The sequence below is a fragment of the Cyprinodon tularosa genome, unplaced genomic scaffold (genome assembly GCF_016077235.1).
Source record: "Cyprinodon tularosa strain WSP-4 unplaced genomic scaffold, ASM1607723v1 ctg2, whole genome shotgun sequence".
In the NCBI taxonomy this organism is placed as follows: domain Eukaryota; kingdom Metazoa; phylum Chordata; class Actinopteri; order Cyprinodontiformes; family Cyprinodontidae; genus Cyprinodon; species Cyprinodon tularosa.
In genome coordinates, this window is record NW_024038733.1 from 3,060,253 (window position 1) to 3,081,437 (window position 21,185).

Here is a 21,185-nt window from a genome sequence, read left to right on the forward strand (position 1 = left end):
GAATAACAGAAGCAAGAGGAGCAAAATGAAGAGAGTGAGGGAAGAAATCAGAGATGAGAATACCATTCCTTAGAGATAGGGAAGGGGGAAATATGGGTAGTGAAGAAAAGCAAAGGAATGCATATTTTGTGAATTTGGCACCTGGAGATATAGAAAGTAGTTTTAAGAGAGGAGGGAGAATGGTTGGGTTCTAGAGGTAAAATGAGAAAAAATATTAAGAGACTAGTCTCTACTACAAGGAAAAATATATCAAATTACATTTAGATGCATTGGATATTGTTTGGTTATAATACTGCATTGCTGTTTATAACTAAAGATACATATCCTAGTTTAACACATAGGTGCTTGAAGTAGGGTTCGATAAGTTTTGACCCCAGGATTAGCTTAATCAGACATATATTGAAGGATTTTCCAGCATAATTTTTAGCACCTGTAGTGTACCCATGCTCTATGCAGGCTTCCCTTCTCAAAAACTCACCCTTGTAACTTCAGAGGGTCGGATCCATCATTGAATGGTTTATGTGACCTAGAGCACCGCTTTAAGACAGTATGAGCTCCCCTTAAGCAAAGACAGCTAAAAAGTTGTTGTTAGATAACCAAACATATATGACACAGACATGAATGCTCGGTTAGTGGTTGTGTGCCTCTGTGCTACTCTGAAACTCTGACTGACTTTAGGAAGTATTTAGTTTCTGTGCTGTCAGAGTCAACAGCTGTGTATCCTTCTGTTTTGTTGTTCACTCCTTTATTTATGCAGTGCAAAAGACAGGATCTATAAGTTTTCCTTTTCATTCCAAGTCTGAGTATTTTTCTGATATGAATATGCAATTTAATTTATGTGTATAAAAACTAAACAGTAAACATATACAGTATTTCTGAATGATTAGCATGATATGCTTTTACTGTAAAGAACATTTTTTGTAATCAAATGTGTCTAAAAATGACAGAATAGGTAAGAAATTCAGCTTATTTGTAAGTTTGTTCTTATATGTCACAGTTTATTCTATCATTATTTTTGTTAATTATGAGAGTTATCTCTGTTTTCGTTATAAAGGAGCTACAGTTAAGAGCAGAACATTATTAAAAGCAAATAACAGCCCATTGCAAAAAAATTTATACAGGAAAAATATGCGTAGCACCTGCAAAACCTGCAGTCTGACTTATCATGAGATTCGAGTTCTAGACCATACCGATTACCAACTCCTTCAAGTTCTAGTCAAGTCACATTTCAAGTCTTTGTTTTTTTCCCATTTAGGTGGGATTAAATAAAAGGAGTAATGCACAGAACTGCCAGTTCATATTTAACAGTTGAGGCATTTTAAACATTTGGAAGCAGCTTGATGAAATGTGCAGGAACAAACCACATTTGTGGATTCAAAAACATTAACTTTGGTGAAAAAGCATGTTTGACAAGGAAATATATGGTTCCTTGCTTGTTACAGCAACACCACTGGGGTTTTTTTTTTGTTCTTATATATTTTTTTTCATATAAGATAGGGATATCTGTTTCCTCCTCATGTACATTCCCTTTAAGCTGAGGCTTGAGTCATAATCTCTGCATTATGCCATGGAATACACAAAAGGACAAAGGGAGGAACTTAACAAAAATAAGGAGTGATAGAAAAGTACAAAGGAGGATGGAAGGACAAAAAGAGAAAGACAACTATTTTAAGCACTGGAAAGAAAGGATAAAGATGGAAAGCAATTTCTGAGAATTGTACCTTCAATGAATTTTGAACTATAATGCCTTGGCAAAACAATTCAGCCTGTGTGCCAATAAACCTCCAGTGAATTAGGCATGGACCGAGAGTGACAGAGTGGGAGGAGGGAGGAGGAAGAAAGATGGGGAGAGACCAGAAGAGAGAAGAGACTGGAGGGAGGAATGTAAGAGGGAATCAGACTTATAAACAGACACACGCACTACTGAAAGATGGGAAATGGAAAAAGAGACAGAGAGAAAAACAGAAGAAATACAAACAAGCAGACACTGGAAAAGAAATGGAACACAGAGAGTGAAGGAGTTGAGTACAAAAAGACCTGCATCAGGTCATCTACAATCTAGAAAATGCAGCCCAGAAAGCTTTAGTATGAGATAATCAAATATGCAGCATCACTACTGTATCACAAGTATTTGTATGCCCTGTGGGAGGAGGGCGGCTTCAAAAGCAAGTAAGTTTCATAATTAGATCTTTGTATGGTCAAATCACTGCAGGCTTTATGTCATTTAAACAACGATCTGCCACAGTGGAGGCTTCAAAATCCAATACACGTGCACACACAAACACAATGACAAGCAGCGCTGCGGTAGTCATGCTGGGACATTAGCGTTGACATTGAGACCCAGACTAAAGCAGGCAAACAGAGAGCAGAGCCTGTCGCAGGGAAGACATGCGGAGTGTGTGCAGTGAATGAGTGGACTGGAAGAATGAAAGATGGCCATGCTGCGATAAAGGTGTAAAGCAAAGCAGCTGAGGTTCCTGAGGCTTGTCTCTAGGCAGAGAAATGCAGGAAGGGGAGCAGTTGAGACATGGTAAGGTGGAAGGGTTGGAGTCTCCAGGAAGAAAGACACCGAAACAGACAATGTAACTGAAATTCTGAACACCATAAACATTTTGAAAGGAAATTGCAAAACTGTACCTTAAAAATTGGTAAGAAGTAAGGAAGAGGTAAACATGCAAGGACATAGCTGAAAGGAGTTTGAGAATTTTAAGTAAAAACCAAAGCCCCTCATTTAATTCTAACCAAATTTTATCAATCATTAACCTATATGGATCGTTTGGGCTCAAATCTACCATAATTGTATGAACGTTGATTAAAAAAAGCTATATTAAATTTGGAAGCTAAATCAACTAAGTAACTGCAAACAAACTGAGGTATTTTTTTCCCACTTGGTTCATTACTGGATTGGCCAAAGAGGTCACATGGGGTCATTAGGGAGTTCTGGTTGGTCGTGATTTTGAACACATGCTTCTTTGCAGTGGGAATCAGATAAGGGCAGGTGAGAGGTGAATCTTCTGGGTGTTGTTCCTAAAAGTGCTCTTTAAGCAGGTGATAGGTTGTGTCTAAGACCACATCCTCTGTTGAGATATGTTAGCTTGAGCTCTCTCTCAAGCCATGGCCATTTCTCAATATGTGTACTTGTTAGGGCTGAACGATTTTGGAAAATAATGTAATTGCAATTTTTTTTCTTTATTTTGCGATTTAATGCATTTTTCCCCAGTTTAATTGGTCATGTCTTTTTTTAAACATATACAAACAACAAATCAATCTGTTTCATCGCTGTGCAGATTAGGTGCTAAAAGACACGCTGTGTCCTAATTAATGATCGCGTTCTGCCTACGATATATTTCAACCAAAATTGCAATTTAATTTTGACTTTTCTCTACATAACCACAAGCAACAAAAATAGCCTCTAAATAAAGACAATTGTAAACAAGGACTATTTAAATCAAGAACTTTTAATGTTTTTATTACACTGCAAAAAATAGAAATCTCAATAAGTTATTTTTTCTTAAAATAAGTGTGTTTTTCCTTGATTTGAGGAGGTAAGTAAGACACTTTGCCAATGGAACAAGACAATTTCCTTTTAAAATAAGAAAAAACTATTTTATCCTCTTATTTCAAGTAAATATTATCTAACTATCTTATTTTAAGAGTAAAAATACTCATTCCATTGGCAAATCATCTTATTTATCTACTCAAATTAAGGCTAAATATACTTAATTTAAGCCATTTTTTACTTATTTCTGGATTGTTTTTGCAGTGAGAATATTATTCAAGAGAACAGCTTTTAACTGATTTGGACATCAGTCCTTGTTGAACATGAAGTCCAAAGTGCAACCAACAAACCAGTCTATGTATTAAACTGATTAACTGGTACTTAGTGCTATGTATGAATATATAAACTCTAAAACAAGTAATAAAATTAGATTACCTCACTGCTGCAACTGTCTTCCCTTCCATGTGGAGGCAAATCCACTTTAAACATTTTACTGACACCTAAAGAACGCGTCTGATTCACTAATTGTTACATAGCCAAAAATTGCAGACATCCGCGATTTGGAAGTTGCATTTTTTTCAATCGCGATTATATTGAAAATGCGATTAATTGTTCAGCCCTAGTACTTGTGTGTTCTTATGTGCTTGTGTACTCATGAAACGTCATCAGCCTCAGCCCTAATAATGTTCCAATTCACAAGAACAGCAGACCGAGAATGGACAAAGTCCCCGGATGCTGTTCTCGCCCCTCCCTACTTATTGAGTATGCATCAGAGCAGACTTGTCCATTTTTCAGATTCACAGCTGTCCCAGCATGCACTGCGGAAGCAGCAGCTTTCAATTCAACGCTCACAGAGCTCAGAGTATTAAGTTAAAGTATTCTTTTATGTTGCTGTTGCTCAATAAAAGTAAATTTTAAGATAATTTGAGGCGAGAACATTCTACTTTGCCTCAGAGGTTAATTTGATGATTGCTGTACAGTAGTAGCCATTCTACTGTCATGATTTCTTTCTGTCTTGATTTGTGGACATTAAGATCGCGCGGGGGGTGGGGTCACTCCAGTGGCTGGAAGCTGGAAGGGACTGAATTTGGAGGGAGGTGGGCTGCCATTTAGCTGGCTTTTGACTGGGAAGGGCCCTTTTGAATTAGCCTCGTGAGACCATCCTGATCTCGCGAGCTTTCAAGGTTTCACTCGCAGAACAGTCTGGCTACACCCCGTTGAAGAAAATTTGGAGCCGTTCACCAAACGAACGTCCAATCACCTATGGCTTTGAGGAGGGTTGAGGTGTGACGCAACGAGAAGCGCGACAGTTCAGTCTAAAGAACATGGCGGCTTCAGCCGATGAAACTAGCGTTAGTGTGGCTATCGAGCAAGTTTTATCGGAATTACAGAGTATTTCTTCACTGAAAGAAGAGCAAAACACTGCTCTGGAGGCTTTTCTCAGAGGAAAAGATGTTTTTGCTCTTCTGCTGACTGGCTTGTGGTTGTGTTTTCATCGTTGCTCTGTTAGTACGTTATATGCTTCGTTGATCTGATTGGTTTATTTGGCCCGTCTATCACCAACATAGGCCAATCAGCTAACCAGTATTTTCGCCACTTCCCCAAATTACTTCAACGGATGGTTTCCAGATGGATATGCGGAGCAAATCCAGCAAATCCATCTGGCGGAGTCAGGTTACTTTTGAATGGCTGCTACTGTATGTTAAAGTATGGATCAGGTTCTTCTTTATGTATGTATAATGTATTTGCCTCTGTTTGAAGCACCTACCGACAAATAATGCTTTATTAATAATAATCAAAGTCATCCTGCTGCTGGAAGGGAAGAAGTGCAGCTGTGGGTTTGTTGGTACAGCAGGGAGGAGCAGAAGAATACACCTGTCGTCTAACGGAGACTATTATTTCTAAAATTGTTCTCCATCATACAGGGAAGTATAGCTGAGAAAATGTGCTGCCATCTTTAATTTACCTTAATAACTATTTTGACAGCTAAAGTGTTTGAACACAATCATGATGTTCATCAAATCCGAAACCCATTATATTGCCTAAACCTCCTCCCTTGACCTCAATTGCACTTAAATGTACATATAAAGGCTTATTTGCACTTTATTTATATATGAGAGCAACTTTTTTGGGAAGTAGGACCAATTAGATTACAGTTCTGTTTGGGAAGAGACCAGGAAATACAAAATATAAAGACAAATATAATCTGGCAAATCCATGGTTTCAGACTGCATAAAAACCGACGGGTATGAATAATGTCTAGACCTTGTTTTTTTTTTTTACATTAGACAGTAAATTCAGTTCAGAATGTTCATTTGGTTCACTATAACAATGAATTTCTTATTCTTGAAGAAAAACTTGGAATCAGATGGCCAATTGTATGAAAGATTCTGAGATAAGGAATGGACTGCAAAGCAATGATAGGTACATCTGTTCCTTCAAATAAATGTCCAAAACATAAATAAATAATTGTTTCAGTATACTGGAATGTGTGCAGGGAATCTCTTTACAGCCGCTGTTAACATTAAAAAGTGAAAAATCAAAAAGGAAGGAGAATGGAGTAGAAGATTGATATGCGGATCAGTGCTGCTGCTGCTATGAGGTGGACTCGGCACCGGTCTGTTGTGGTGAAGAGAGAGTTGAGCGAAAAAGCAAAGCTCTTGTTGTATCAGTTGTTCTACGTTTCTAACCTGATCTATGGTCATGAAATCTCCATTGTAGCTGAAAGAACAAGACCGTGGATACAAGTGGCTAAAACAAGCTATTTCCGCAGGGTGCCTGGTTACTCCTGAGATAGGAGGAGGAACTCAGGAGAGGCTCAGAGTAGAGCCGCTTCCCCTTCACATCAAAAGGTCTGCAGAGGCTTGGACATCTTTTTCGGGAGCCCTCTTATGCCTCCATTGGTAGTGTTTCCAGGCATATCCCACCAGGAGGGGCCAAGGGGACCACCAGAACACGCTGGAGGGACTTTTTATATGAATGTCTCAGGCTTTCCCCCAGCAGAGCTGCAGGAGGTTAACCTGACTCCGCCAGATGGATTTGCTCCGCATATCCATCTGGAAAGCTTCCGTTGAAGTAATTTTGGGAAGGGGCGAAAATACTGGTTTGCTGATTGGCCTATGTTGGTGATTGATGGGCCAAATAAATCAGATCAACGAAGCATATGACGTACTAACAGCCAGGCTACTTTTGCCGAAGCCAGTCGGGAGAAGAGTAAAAACATCTTTTCCTCTGAGAAAAGCCTCCAGAGCAGTGTTTTGCTCTTCTTTCAGTGAAGAAATACTCTGTAATTCCGATAAAACTTGCTCGATAGCCACGCTAACACTAGTTTCATCGGCTGAAGCCGGCATGTTCTTTAGACTGAACTGTCGCGCTTCTCGTTGCGTCACACCTCAACCCGCTAGCAGGAGGTGTGCAGGGAGAAGGAATTCTAAGAGTCTCTGGTAAGACTGCCGTACCCTCAACCTAATCCTAGATACAGTGGAAGAACACAAGGATGACCATGAAATAAATAATAATCAACTGTTCTAGAGGAACTTTTTTGGTGTTTGTTTGCTTTTTTGTTGTTTTTTTGTTATCTTTGGAGATATCTGGAAGACCAAATCATATCTGGGAAACATGTTAGTGTCTCTTCAAACCTGAAACAGTAAGTGAGTCACATCATATCAGGTCAGATGTTAGAATAAAACATTTTATCCATGTCCCTATGGAGCATTAGGTCTCCTACAAAAAAAGCATTGAAAAAAAATACCTCAGAATGTATGAGCTTTGTTAACATTAGAGAGAGTATCCTATATTACTTTCATTCATCTTTCTTTATCTGTATCTTCAGGAAATGAAAAGTGACCAGTTTGCAAGATAATGATATACGACTAAGGATATATTTTTTCATTATCTCTAAAACTAACTTGATAGCAAACAAGGGGAACCTGGGGATGTGCGAGTGACTCATGGTTTGATTGTTCTGTTGAATCCTTAGTGTCATGGGGGATGGATATAGAAGAACAGAGGGATAGAGGAGAGAGGGGAGAGAGAGAGATGGAGAGGCAGAGGGAGAGACGAAGAAGGAAGGAAAAAGCTGGAAAGCCACCTGTCCGAAAGGGGGCCCCAATGATTGTGGCAGCACTTCCTCCCCTTTCCTCCCTCTATTTCTCCTCCCTCCCCCCTGTCTCACCTGCGCCTCGTTCTCCTTCAGCAGCCTGCGAGTGCGTGCCCCCCCTGGGTCATCGGTCACGTTCAGGATCACAACACTCTTCTTCTCCCAGCCGATGAACGAGCCATCCGTAAGGCCCTCCACCACGGACAAGAAGTCCTGGTAACCATGGTGGCGAGTGGACACCACAGAAAAGGCGGTCCAGTCGTACTCCTCCAGTACCTCGAAGATGACCTCTAACTGTAGCGCAGTGGAGGAACTGAACTGGAGAAAGATGGAACCTGATTCCTGATTTTGGGAGGAGAGCAGCATATGTGGTTAAATATGTCAATGCAAAATGTATTCTCTGTGTCAGAGCTGAGAAATTAAAAACATGTTAACTACAAGGAAATACAATGCTCTGAGCTGCTCTGTCTTTTTGCACAATTAATCACAGGCATCATGAGGCTTAAAGTTTTAATGCAGCAGCAACACTTGTGCAGCCGTGGGGCTAAAAAAGCCCAGCCCGTTGAGTTAAATTTCTTCTGACGTTCAGAAGGGAGTGTTTCTAAAGTCTGCTCAGGGTGGGAGGGGATGAGAGAGATGCTGGAGTATAACTTCAAAGGAAGTTTATGAAAGTGCTACAACTTAATTCCTCAAGAGTAAATGGTTATTCTAAAAGTACGAATAGGAAGCTTTTTGTTTCCTCTTCTCTCGCGTTTGGTAATGCAATAAAGTATGCATTTTCTCTGGTATACATATAAATACATCCCCGAACATGTACAAGTATACACAGCATCCTTGTCCATTCATATACACCTTCATATCTGCTCATTGCCTCCCAACCTGGAACATCAGAGGAAGTGTGACAGCCCCATTTGGTACCATTTAAAGATCAAACACAGGAGCGTTTCTGCAGATCAGTGGTTGGCAGTGACCTACAGCATCCCCCTCTGTCCTATTGGAAGTCATTCTTCACATATGGTGTACAAAATATGATTACTTTGCTAACTGTTGTAGCAACATAAGCTGTTCTTTTCTTATGCTTCTTTCATTCGGCTGTTTGTGTTTGCAAAGTAGACACTAACCAGTTAGTTTATCCTTAAAATCCAAACTTTATTGTAAAGTTAATTGGAGCCACCTGTGCTTGCGTTGTTTGTCCATATTTAAAATTAACCTCATATAAAATATGCTCCCACATTTAAGCAACATTATATAATGTGTGTTATTTATTTGATTAAACAGATATTGAAAAAGCAGAAGAGGATTGGAAAATCTTCCTAGCCTTATAAATGTCAACATTCCTAGTCTTTTTTTTGTTTGTTTGTTTTGTTTTTTTTTCTTTGCTTTTTAATTAAAAGACACTTTATTAATCCCAAAGTGAAATTAACGATTTGTTGTATGTTTAAAGTTTGAAATATTATTTTTACCCTAACCATAACTTTGAGTCTATGGCTTTCTCTATGACCTACCTTTGTGTTCCTTTATTTTCTGCTCAAAAAATAAAGGAAACACTCAAATAAAACGTTACAGATGTGAATGAATGAAATATTCTTGGTGATTACTTTGTTTTGTACAAAATTGAATGTGCTGAAAACAAAATCACACAAAAATCAAAAACGGAAATCAAATGCAACAACCAATGTCACACACAAAATTTAAGTGGAAAGCATACTACAAGCGGATCCAATTTTGATCTAATGTCCCTAAAACATGTCAAGGTGAGGCTATATATTGTTTTTGGCTTCCAGATGCCTACATGACCTCGCTACAATGCCTGGGCATGATCCTAACAAGGTGGTGGATTGTGGATCTCCTCCCAAAGCTGGACTAAAGCATCCACCAACTCCTGGACAGTCTGTGGTGCAACTTGGCATTGGTGGATGTTGGGCCAGTCCATAAAATCAATGCTGTCGTCTTGCAGTAACTGCTGACACACTCCGGACACATGAAGTATAGCATTGTCCTGCGTTAGGAGGAACCGAGGGTCAACAGTACCAGTATATGGACTAAGAGGGGGTCTAAGGAACTCATCTCAGTACCTAATGGCAGTCATGCTACCTCTTGCAAGAACATGGGGGGCTTTGTGGCACTACAAAGAAATGCCACCAAACACCATTACTGACCCACTGCCAAGCCGTTCATGCTGAAGGATGTTGCAGGTAGCAGATTGCTCTCCACGGTGTCTCCAGACTCTGTTCTGTCTGTCACATGTGCTCAGTGTCAACCTGCTTTCATCTGTGATGAACACAGGGTGCCAGTGGCAAATTTGCCAATCCCACATTTGTAGCCTCCTGGAGGTTGTTTTGCAGGGCTCTGGAAGAGCTCCTCCTGGTCCTCCTTGCACAAAGGCAGAGGTAGTGGTCCTGCTACTGTTTTGTTTCCCTCCTACTGCCTGCTCTACGTCTCCTGGTGTACTGGCAACGACACAGCAAACTTTCTTGCTACAGCTAGAATTGATTGTTAATTGGTGTTGCGTCCTTAGTGGACAGTTTGATTTCACAGAAGTTTGATTTGTTAGAAGTTATATTGCGTTGTTTACAACTTCCCTTAATGTTTTGAGCAGTGTATTTTCCCAAAGTTCTCTAATAAGGTACTTTCTCAGTATAGCCTAATATAAGGATAATCCTAATTTGAAAAGAGATTGATTAATTACCTCTGAATTAACATTCTGTTTAGTGTATCAGAGCAAAAAGTGCTTCAATACAAACCTTTGACAGATGTTTTACTTTTTAGGAAAAAAAAACTAACAACTAATATGCCTTATTTTGTATTAATTCATCTAAAAAAAAACAACAAATAGGTGTAAATTGTTTGCTGGTATGTCTTAGTAATGAGAGTCCTGGACTGAGAAAAGTAGAAGTATAAAGTAAACTTTTACTTTTAGAATATATTGCAATACCAGATGCAACACAAATTTTGTGGATCAGACCCAGTGTTTCAAGAAGTCAGACTGTGGGAGACCAATTAGTGGATCTCATACTTCGTGGATCGCCAAACCACAGCATTACAAACTATGCACAGACCTGGCAGAGTTTTTACACAGAAGGCTTTCCCCGGTGCAACCAGGATTTTGAACTTAGATTCAGTCATCTTTTTAAAACAGTGGTTCCCAACACTTTTTTACTTATGTACCCCTATGGGACTTTTTGTCTTACCATGAGTACCCCCTCAGTCAAAAGTATTGATGACTGCCCAAAGTGGAATGTACAATAATTAATTATGAAATAAAAAGTATTTTTTATTTTTGTCTTTTTAAAAAAAAAACAAACAAAAAAAAAAACACAAATTTGTTGCCCGGAAGCTATTAAAGAATTTAAAATAAACTCATACTATAAATCTGCCTTTATAAAACTGGAGCTCCCCTGAGTTACACCTCTATAATTACATTTAAACTTGAGGAATTGGGGACAAAACACTAAAAAAAGATTCAAACTCACCCTGCTACAACAACTAGGATCAGAGCACTTTTTACACCTAAATTTGCTAGCTGGAAGATTTAAATGCAAATACTACAGTTGAAAAATGTGTGTCTGTTTTATTCCAGACTGACAAAAACATTTTTTCCTTGGAACTTCGCCAACTCATTACCAACCACCCTCCTCCTACCTGTGGCATCCTCCCCAGTCCTGCTCCCCCGCCTACAGCCACTATAGGCAGTCCTGTTTGTGCAGACACAAACTCCAGCATAGGGGCCAAGGGACCCCAAGCTGTAGGAGGGGGCCTCTCCTCTTCATAGACCAGACCCTGCAGGGGCCTCGCCGCTAACAGATCACACAGCTGGGACAGCACCGTTTTAGGGCTGCTGTCATTCACCTGAAAAATGAAGGGATGGATAAAGAACAGTAAAGAGGAAACATATAGTGTTGGCCATCTAGCACAGGGAGTGTTGACAGTGTGCCATTTATGTTGAAGGTATCTGTAGTATGTATGACATACTTCATTTACAATACAAGATACAGTCAGGATAAAGGCTGACACCTGCTTATTCAGCGAGGCTTATACAACAGCAATGTGCTGCTCATTCAGCTCAATAAGTATGAATAATGGATTGTTATTCTCCACCTTCAAGTTAGGCTGAGTGAGCAGAGGACACAGTGTCTAACCTGAAGCCAGATGACGTTGGCAGAGCCCCACTGGGTGACCACGCTCTCCCCGAGGGAGCCGTAGACCCGTCCGAAGCCAGGGTAGAGCACCCTTCCCCCAGGCCCTGCAACCGCCGCTTCCGCCTGCACTGTGGCACCGGCGTGGATCACGGCAATGTTGAAGTTCATCATGGCCCCTGCATCACGTTCCCGTGGGCTTGGCCGGAGCAGGAGGTGGGGGGATGCGTCCACCAGACCTGCCCACTCTGCCAGGACCAATAGGAGAGAGAGAGTAGGTATGGCGACCATGGCAACCTGCCGAGGGGGGGAGGCGGATATGTAATGCACTTAGGGAGGGTGCCTGAAAACAGAGGAAAGAAAAGAGAGGAATGTGATAAACAGGGGAAAATTCAAAAGAAGAAAATTTTAATGTCCTTTTTTTTCTCCATCACTGGCTTTACAACGGACCTCATATCAGAGAAAACAGATGTCCAAAAAAGGAAGCAGAAAGATACAGTAACAAAGATATCTTTAAGAGGAAAAAAAACTGATGAGAGGTTGCATCCTGACCAAACTCTTAATGTAATCATGAAAAAAAAAATATTATAAACATTGGCTAGGGAGAAAAAAACTGATAAGGAATAATGGAAGCAGAGGGGAACAAATAATTGGGGGACTGAAAGAAGGCAAGTCAGGGAGAGGATGAAATTGTTGCTATTTAGGCTGCAGGGTGAGACGCAACAAGATAAGGAAATATAGAAAAAGACTGATAGAGTAAAGGAGGGAGAGGAATTTACCAGTAGACAAAGATGGGGCACAAGTAGTTATTGTTCTGCATAAACATGAACAATTAAGATCGTTAAGGACACCATAATTCTCAAACTGATGCATCAAGACACAAATGTGAACATAAATACACCCATATATATACAAACACCAGAGAAAATGTCCTCACTTTGCAACAACTGGTCCTCAATTTGATGGTGAAATCGGAAAGATGGTCCTCACTCTGACGCCCAGACAGAAGCACGCACACAGTTGTGTTTCCATATTTTATGATTAATCTTTATTATCATCCATTCATTCGTATGGCCTAATCCAGACCTAACCCAAACCCTAACCATTATCAACATATACTTACTCAACCCTGGCTAAAACTGAATTCACACCTTAGATGTAAACCTAACTCAAACCAAAGAGAGAATGTTTTCTCATGGGGAAAAATTGAGTGGTCCTCACAAGTACCTCTAAATCCCCACACTGTAGCATATTTAACAAATAATTGGCCTTACACTGTCCCCACAAGGAAACAAAAACAAGTCCACAAAACACACATGCACACACAGTATCACATAAAAACACTTGTTGATAGTCAAACAGATCATCTGCTCATTTTGGACTGGATAGGCACTAGCTTCACATACTACCGTGCACACTGCTGAGGTTTTATTGTGATTTTAAAATTACAATAAAGATATTTGATTCTGAATGTTTCTTGAGTCAGTCTAACGTACCCCATTGTAATGGATGTAATGACAACATTATACTTAAGTGCTTCAATTTCTGAATAAAGATAGAGGGGGCGGTCAGATTTAAAGTGTGAGAACAAAAAAGAGAAAAGAGACCCATAAGAAGAAACAGGTTAAGGTGGAAAAAAAAAACGGTTTCAGGATATTATAGTTTAAGCCGGCAAAGATTTTTACAGAAAAATTTGATAACACATTATTTTCCTTCCCCTTGAAATTTAACTTTTTTTTTTTTAAGTTCTATCACATACAATCTAAAAAAAGACAGTGAAATTTGTGACTTTAAATGAAAAAATGGGAAAATGTTTAAGAGGTATAAATAATTTTGCCCATCACAAATCCTTATTAAGCATGGCCTGTTCTATACCTTCTCTTCTATATAAATAAGTGTTTATCTCCAAAACTCTAGCAGGGAAATCCATGCCATTTTGTTTTTTACAAAACTACATTTCTGACAATGCATTCTAAAACCCAGAAGAGCTTTTTTGCACTGGAGAGAAACATTTTCAGAGTGAGAGAAATCAGCGAAATCTGCACATTTGCATTTTAAGAAAATTATTCATTTATGATTATAACTCAAATAAAACATTAATCTCTTACTCCCACTCTTTGCTTTTCACATTGTCTAAGATCTCAATCTACATGCTCTCATTATTTACTTAGCAGAAGTTTCCCACTCTGGAACACACAGCAAACATCACAGTAATATTTTTTTTAAAGACTATTTAATCATAATATAGTTTTCCTTTAGTTGTCCCTCAATTGAATCCTTCTGATAAAAGGTATGGGGCACAATACAGGAGAAAGAAGTATACTGTATACTGCTGACATTTCTAAAATGACTAACTTTTATGGTATAGCTCCCACTAGATGAGCGAGGGAAAAAGAAACGCCACATGAGAGAGACACTGACAAGCCTAACAGGTAATGGCTCAGAGCTTGTTTCAGCGAGAAATATCTTCACGAATCCAGACACATTTCTGTAGCATAATCTCTGGCTACCTTATTTATTTTTGTAATTGTCTTATTCATTGATGTGACATCTTTCTGTCAGGATCTCTGGGTTCTTGCTGTTTTTTCTGGTGAGAGTGAGCTTTCTGTTGCAGAGAAGATCTTTACTGGTGACTGGGCCGAACCCTGTGTTGCAGAAAACCTGAGAACATTTTCCCAATCAATATAACTAGCATGGGTATAAGATGGCGACTGATCATCGCTCTTTGCCGGATGTTTACCCCTGATGGTTTTCCAGCCACCAGAAATATCTTTCTTCTTGAATTTGTCCTCTTGTGTCCTCTTCAACTTGGACTCTATTATTGTTCCAGACTACAAGTGAACCTCAGTTTGTCCCCAATCTTCATGGAAAAGGTCTCACCTAAGTGAAGAGGTTCTCAGTCTTTGCTGGAAAGCCTACCCGCTCTACAGAGCATCTCTTGAAAGTACGAACGCTATCGGATCTCACTCACATTCTCCTGGACCTCTACGGTACAGTCTGCAAAGCCCGCTGAATCAAATACTTACAGATCCAAGCAACCTCCCTTTCACTTCTCAAGTTAGCATAATCAATCAGTCATCAGTCAACTCTTTCCTGGCCAGACTGCTTAATTTTTTATAATTGTATCCCTTTTCCTTATTTATTAGTTACAATTCTTTATCTCTGTCTATGTCCCCATGTGTTTTTCATTCTTGTGTTAATCATCCTTGTTTGTCACTTTTGCCTTTTATCACAGACACACAAAAAGGTATGCACAAAATTCCCCTTGGACCTGTCACTCAAAGCGGTCGATTAGATACTGTATTTGTTTAGGCCAAACACGTATACACATCCCACTAATCAATATTTTCTCTCCTTCTGCTCCTCAACAATATTTTACACTACCTACCGCTCCCTTTCCCCACTTCCTTTCCCTCTGCTCATTCAGTCCATCTAAACTCACAGTCTTTATTTACAGTACTTTTCATTTGTATTCACTCCACGATTTCTTCTTGTCCCTATCACTCATTCCTCCAGCCAGTTTTCGGTCTAGCTTCAGTCACCACCCTTTCCCTTTTGTTTCCCCTTTTTCTGTCTTATTTTCTGTCCAAAAGACTGATCAGGGTCAAAGAATCGGCTAACTGTGAAACAGTGAGAGACAGTCAGATGAAGACAGAGTGTAAAACACAGAAAAGAGGAAGGATAGGCAAAATTCAAGAGACTGACTTTGTAGGGAACATTATATCAGTGGGAATCTGTTAATCAATACAATTGTATCTGGTACCTGAAGCCATGAAAATTGGGAGAAGAGATGTGGGATATAGAGAGCCAGAGGGAGCAGGGAGGAAAGTGAGGAAAACATGGGAAAAGGGAGGGAGGCCTGTTCGCACAAAAAATAAATTGAAAATGATGTTTTGTGTCTGCGTGCATGTGTGTCTCACATATGAACCTTGCCATCTCTCAGGTAGTCATTATCCCTGTGAAGACATTAGGGGTTGTTTGTGCATACAGCATAACCTGTACAATTCTCTCTTGTTCCACTGCTTTCTAGACTTCATGTAGCCACGGAACCTGACTTGTGAATCTCTTTGATTATCCACAGTGTCTTCATGTGGGTATTTCAGGATTTTTGAAGAGAGGTTATGATGAAAGGTTACATACAGTTAATGTCTCAGTAGCACTAGATAACACCTGGAATCCTCATTTACCAGGTTCCTTGGTCCTACTTTATAACTTATAGGAAAGCAAGATAATCAAAAAAGTTCTGATGTATACCTATCCTACACAGTAATAGTTAGTCATGATCTGTAAGGAGCAAATTTCCCTATCATCCACTTTTGATTTTAAAAAATACCACTTTTCCTCCAGTCAACAGTCAGTAAACTGGCTTAAATCTATCTATCTATCTATCTATCTATCTATCTATCTATCTATCTATCTATCTATCTATCTATCTATCTATCTATCTATCTATCTATCTATCTATCTATCTATCTATCTAATACAGCAACAGTAACATAATGGCTTCTGTTGGTCAAGACAGCAAGGAAGGGGTTTTCACCAGCAGTAATTCTGAATACCTAAATATCTATATGAGAACAAACTAGGAGCTATAAAGACGGTGTAGTCATTGTTGAAAGTATTGTCTAGGTAGGATATGTTATTAATGAACTTTATTCTAAATTGATTATTCAAATGAATCAATGTAACTTTATGAAAATGATGTCATGGGATGGATGTGGCCATCGCAACAGTGCAATAAAAACTAAAAAGAATGGGCTGAAATTTATTTTTCCCTTAGTAGGCCATTGTTTGATGAACAAGGCTGAACAAAGTGAGAAAAAAAAAACATGAGGTTCAGCATAGAACCAAGAGGGCTTTTTTTATGGTAATGTTGCATCGGGTCACTTCACACCCCTATTCTTCTGTACTTTAATGTTCACCCTGAAGATAAAAGGGTGGATTGTTTACACCTGCAGGTATGCTGGCAGCGTGCATAGTTGTGTAACATGGATTTTTGGCACATCACCGTGTCAAAACTAGAAGTGACACAGAAAGCAGAGGGTTACTGCTTGGCAGCAGGAGATGTGACAGATACTGTTTGGTTTGTGTATACTCTAACATCCTTTAGAGTTCCCACACAACCCATCTGCACTTTTTACCCTCCTAAAACGATAAATAAAAACAAGCAAGAAAATACCAACATGGCTTTGGTAATAAAACAACAAATATCAGCTCCTTCTCACACTGACCTGTGCTTATAGGTTAACATTTATAACATTTGCGTAATGAGAATTCCGCTTTTGCACATATGTGTTTGCTCAAGCTAATCAAAACTCCTCGAGAAATATTCATATTTTTGATAATGTTCTTTTGCATTAGTATTTTCATAAAAAACAGGTGGAAAAATCACTATTCAGTTTGAGCATAATGTTGTGCCCATTAAACCAGATGTACTGTAAAATCTTTTGAGCTTTAATGTCACACATCGGCTGTTGTCTTTGTCGGGACAAATAAAAGCTGCTGTTACTGTGTTGAAGGACCTTGTTGATCTTGCAGTCATACAGCTAACACACTATGAAGCTTCAGAAATAATTTAATTCCATTGCTAAATGGTCACCATTTTTTAAATCTGAGAACACAATAATCGTATGATGTTCCTCTGTGGTATTTTGAGAAGCAGTCAAGAAAGGTGGGGGTGTCATGTAAAATTAAACATGATCTGCTCCAAGCAGTCCTTATGAGAAGGTCACACCTGAAACACAACGTTAGGTTAAAATTTTTTAACACACTGTAGAAATTTACCTCTTCATTTAACCCATCCCCTTGGGGAGCAGCGGGCTGCCACTGTGCGGCGCCGGGGGAGCAGTGTGGGATTAAGGGTCTTGCTCAGGAACCCAAAATGCAGCCTGTGGGGATCAAACCGGGTACTTGCAACCTTCTTGGAGCACAAGCACCCTGCTCTATCCACCAGGCCAACACTCCTCATAACACTCCCCATTTGACATTTGTTTTTAAAACACTAAATGATCAAACCCACTCCTGTCAAGGCTGTAATGTGTGTTATCTGTCTCCAAAAAAGAATCATGAGGCTTAGTGCTACCTCATGTCATCCATAGGTCCAAACTTAAAGATCCTGGTACCAGAGCCTATTAGAATATTTATTAGATTTAAACTCCAATTTTAACCTAAATATTGGATCTGCACACACACTGATGCACTAAATATCTCAACTGCAAACATTTTTTTGGCTTTTAGGATATGTAACACAAATTGTTTTTCATCATCTCTCACAGCAGTTTTATTGCCCTTTTGTTTTATTTTAATTTTTTATATCTAAACACTCCAATATCATGATTTAGCTTAATTTAATTGATTTTAACTTATAAAGGTCTTTGTGCAGGATGAGCTATTGGAAATGTTTTATAAAGATCACTTTGAGCTTAACTTTAAACAGTAAACATGATTAGAAATCACAATAAACCTCTATACTGCTACTTGCCTAGCTTACTGTAATGAGCAACTGCACTCATCCTACAGCATAATTGCCAGGAATATATAGGATCATTCCAGGATAGCTGGTACAAATGCAGAAGCAAAAGGCTAGTTCAGAAGAGCTAGTGATTATCCAAGGAGTGAAGGTATTAGGAAGTGCACAATCAAAAAATCTTCCAACATCAAACAAATGCCAACACGAAGCAATGGTACAATGGTTTGTGAGAGGGTATTTTTGGCAACTCTAAGCAACTAGCTTTTTATGGTTCCGAACTGGCTATAACTGTATTTTGTATAACTTGGATCCTACTATGTTTGCCTATTTTCATTATTCATAATGTTGCCATACGTTAAGCCAAGAGGGTTTCAGAAGCTATTTCTGCCTAAATATACACAAGTGCAATAAATCAAGTTTAGTTATCAGATCTATATGTAACCTCTTAGTACCAGTCTAAAGGTATAAGTTAAAAAAGAAAATTAATTGGAACAAGTATCACAGCAGTTAGTAGGCCATTATTATTAATATCAGATTAGACACAGAAAAAACAAAACATTTTTTGAGCCAAGCCTTTGTTTTTTAAATGTGCAGTGCAAAACACCACAAAATTCCTTTTGAAAACCTAGGAGAAGCTGACCAATTAAAGAACTGCTAAGCACGCAATATTAGATCTCAAAAATAATGAAAAAACACCTGATTTCTCTGGCCTGATATGCTAAACGGGATCCACTGGAATGCACTGCAAGCACACCCACATGTAAACTTTCCCAAGTAGATGTTTAGAACACATTTACAACAATACATTTATGACATTTACAATGTCTTTAAAAGAAAATGGAAAATCCCTTTACATGGTCTTTAACTTCATTTTTACCTTACCTACAAAAAAAATTAGGACTGAATCATTGGATCATATTTAATCCACAAAGGTTTAAGAGTGTCGCCATGACACTTGGAGCTGTCATTTTGACACAATTTGCCAAATGTGCCACAACTGTTCCTTAATGAGTTTTTCACCTCCTAAAAGGGAATCTGGTCAAACCAAAGTGCCTATTTCCATTCTAGGATTCATTCTGCATATTGCAGAGTCTTTGGCCATGACATTGACAGTGTTTATCATCCACTGTGTTTAGAAGATAATTAAAAGCTGACTGTAAAGTATGAGGATTATAAAAATTAATATTACTTGTATAACATTCATTTTAATCTGAAAAACTCACACAAAGAAAAAAGACAATTAGGAGAAATGTATTGATACAATTACTTTGTCTTTGGTGCTCAGATCTCGGCAGGAAACACAGCGCTTAATTTTGATAGATATACATGAACAGGAGCAAAGAATAGGGCTGTTTCCCTGTTTCTGAATGAAGTCACAGCGCATCCGCTGCCTGCGCACAGGCGCAGACAGGTGCGTATCGGAGGCCTTTTAAGATGAACTTTGGATGCAGATTGGCTTTCATGGAGGTGTGGTTCAAAGTTGATTGGATTGTTTGCAGGTGGATGTAGGAAAGCAAACTTCCATCTATGCTCCATTACACTTAAAAATACTAATTACAAATTCATTATATGGATAGATATACAAACGTTGTGTGGGGTGTTGTGTGTATAGGTGTGTGCAAGTGTGTGTGTGCGCATGGCCATGTTTGTATTACCTTGTGGGGACGATTTAACAGGAATATGCTCCTCTTTTGGTAAAGGTGGGTACAGTAGATGTGGGGACCAACCACTGCTTCCTTTCCCATCAGGAGAAGGTCTGTTCTTGGGGTGGGATTTAGGTTTAGGACTAAGGAGTGGATTGAGTTTAGGTTAGGTTTAGAAGTTGGGTATGTGTTGGTAATGGTTAGGTGAAGAACACTCTGAATGATTCTCCCCACCCTATCAAATGACTAAGGTAGTCTCGGAGATCCAAGAGCAATACACTGGCCATCGTAAACTCATTGGAATCTCCAGTTTCCATAGCTGAACCAAGAGTATTATTTATCAAGAAGAGTTGAATAGATCTTTAATTTAAAATGAAAAAAGGTATTTGGAAAGGTATATTAAGGTACAATAGATAAGTGGTTGGTATGTAGGTTCTGTTTTAGCAAAGGCTTCTATTGTTGGGTAAGCTCCTAAGTTGGAATAAGTTAGGACAAGGGTCTATTAGGCCATAGAAATGAATGGAAAATTAGTTAAATTCAGTGGAAAGATGATGAGATAAACCTCTGAGGTCTACAAATTGAGTCCAGATGGACAATATTTACTAATTAACTATTTGGCATATTTGTTCCTTTATCACATACCGAGTATGAATACTGTATGTCATATCAAATAATTGTATTGCTTGATGATAGTTTAAATGGTAAATGGTAAATGGCATGTACTTATATAGTGCCTTTATTCAAGTTAGGAGACTTGACCAAGGCGCTTTACACTACATTCATTCACCCATTCACACACACTGATAGTGGGAAGCTACATTGTAGCCACAGCTGCCCTGGGGCTCACTGACAGAAGCGAGGCTGCCGTACACTGGCGCCACCGGGCCCTCTGACCACCATCAGTAGACAAGGCAGGTGAAGTGTCTTGCCCAAGGACACGACACTGAAAGTCGGAGTCGGGGCTTGAACCGTCAACCCTTCGATTTCAGGGCAAACTCCTACATCCAACGCCACTGTCGCCCTAGTTTAAATATGCCTTGTTTTTTTTACTTTAAATCATTTGCAAACAGGTTTATTTTATGTTGTTTGAAAAAAACAGACCTTTGACTTATCTTTTAATCTGTAAAGTAGCTGTAATTATGACTTACTGTATACATAGATATACATAAATATCCCTTTGAACTGTATCCTGTCATTGAATTGACTTCTAAAATTACACAAACATTGTTGTAATCTTATTATGGTTTTACGTCATGATTTGTGACATTTTTTCTAAGAGACAGCACATGCTTTTAGAGTTAAGTTAAATTTGTCTTCTGCAATGTTGACTTTAGTACTC

The 21,185-nt window shown here is 39.0% G+C and overlaps 1 protein-coding gene across 2 annotated transcripts in view; it reads right to left on the reverse strand.

The window, feature by feature from the left end:
• LOC119782955 (glutamate receptor ionotropic, NMDA 2D) overlaps nt 1-21,185 on the reverse strand; it is a 105,218-nt gene that overhangs the window by 52,975 nt on the left and 31,058 nt on the right. For both annotated transcript variants that reach the window (XM_038284168.1, XM_038284169.1), the window contains 3 exons: nt 11,738-12,077; nt 11,241-11,447; nt 7,674-7,940 (listed from right to left, as the gene is read on the reverse strand). In XM_038284168.1, coding sequence (XP_038140096.1) covers nt 7,674-7,940; nt 11,241-11,447; nt 11,738-12,025 — 762 coding nt within the window. In that variant the 5' untranslated portion in view covers nt 12,026-12,077. The remainder of the gene's footprint in view (nt 1-7,673; nt 7,941-11,240; nt 11,448-11,737; nt 12,078-21,185) is intronic.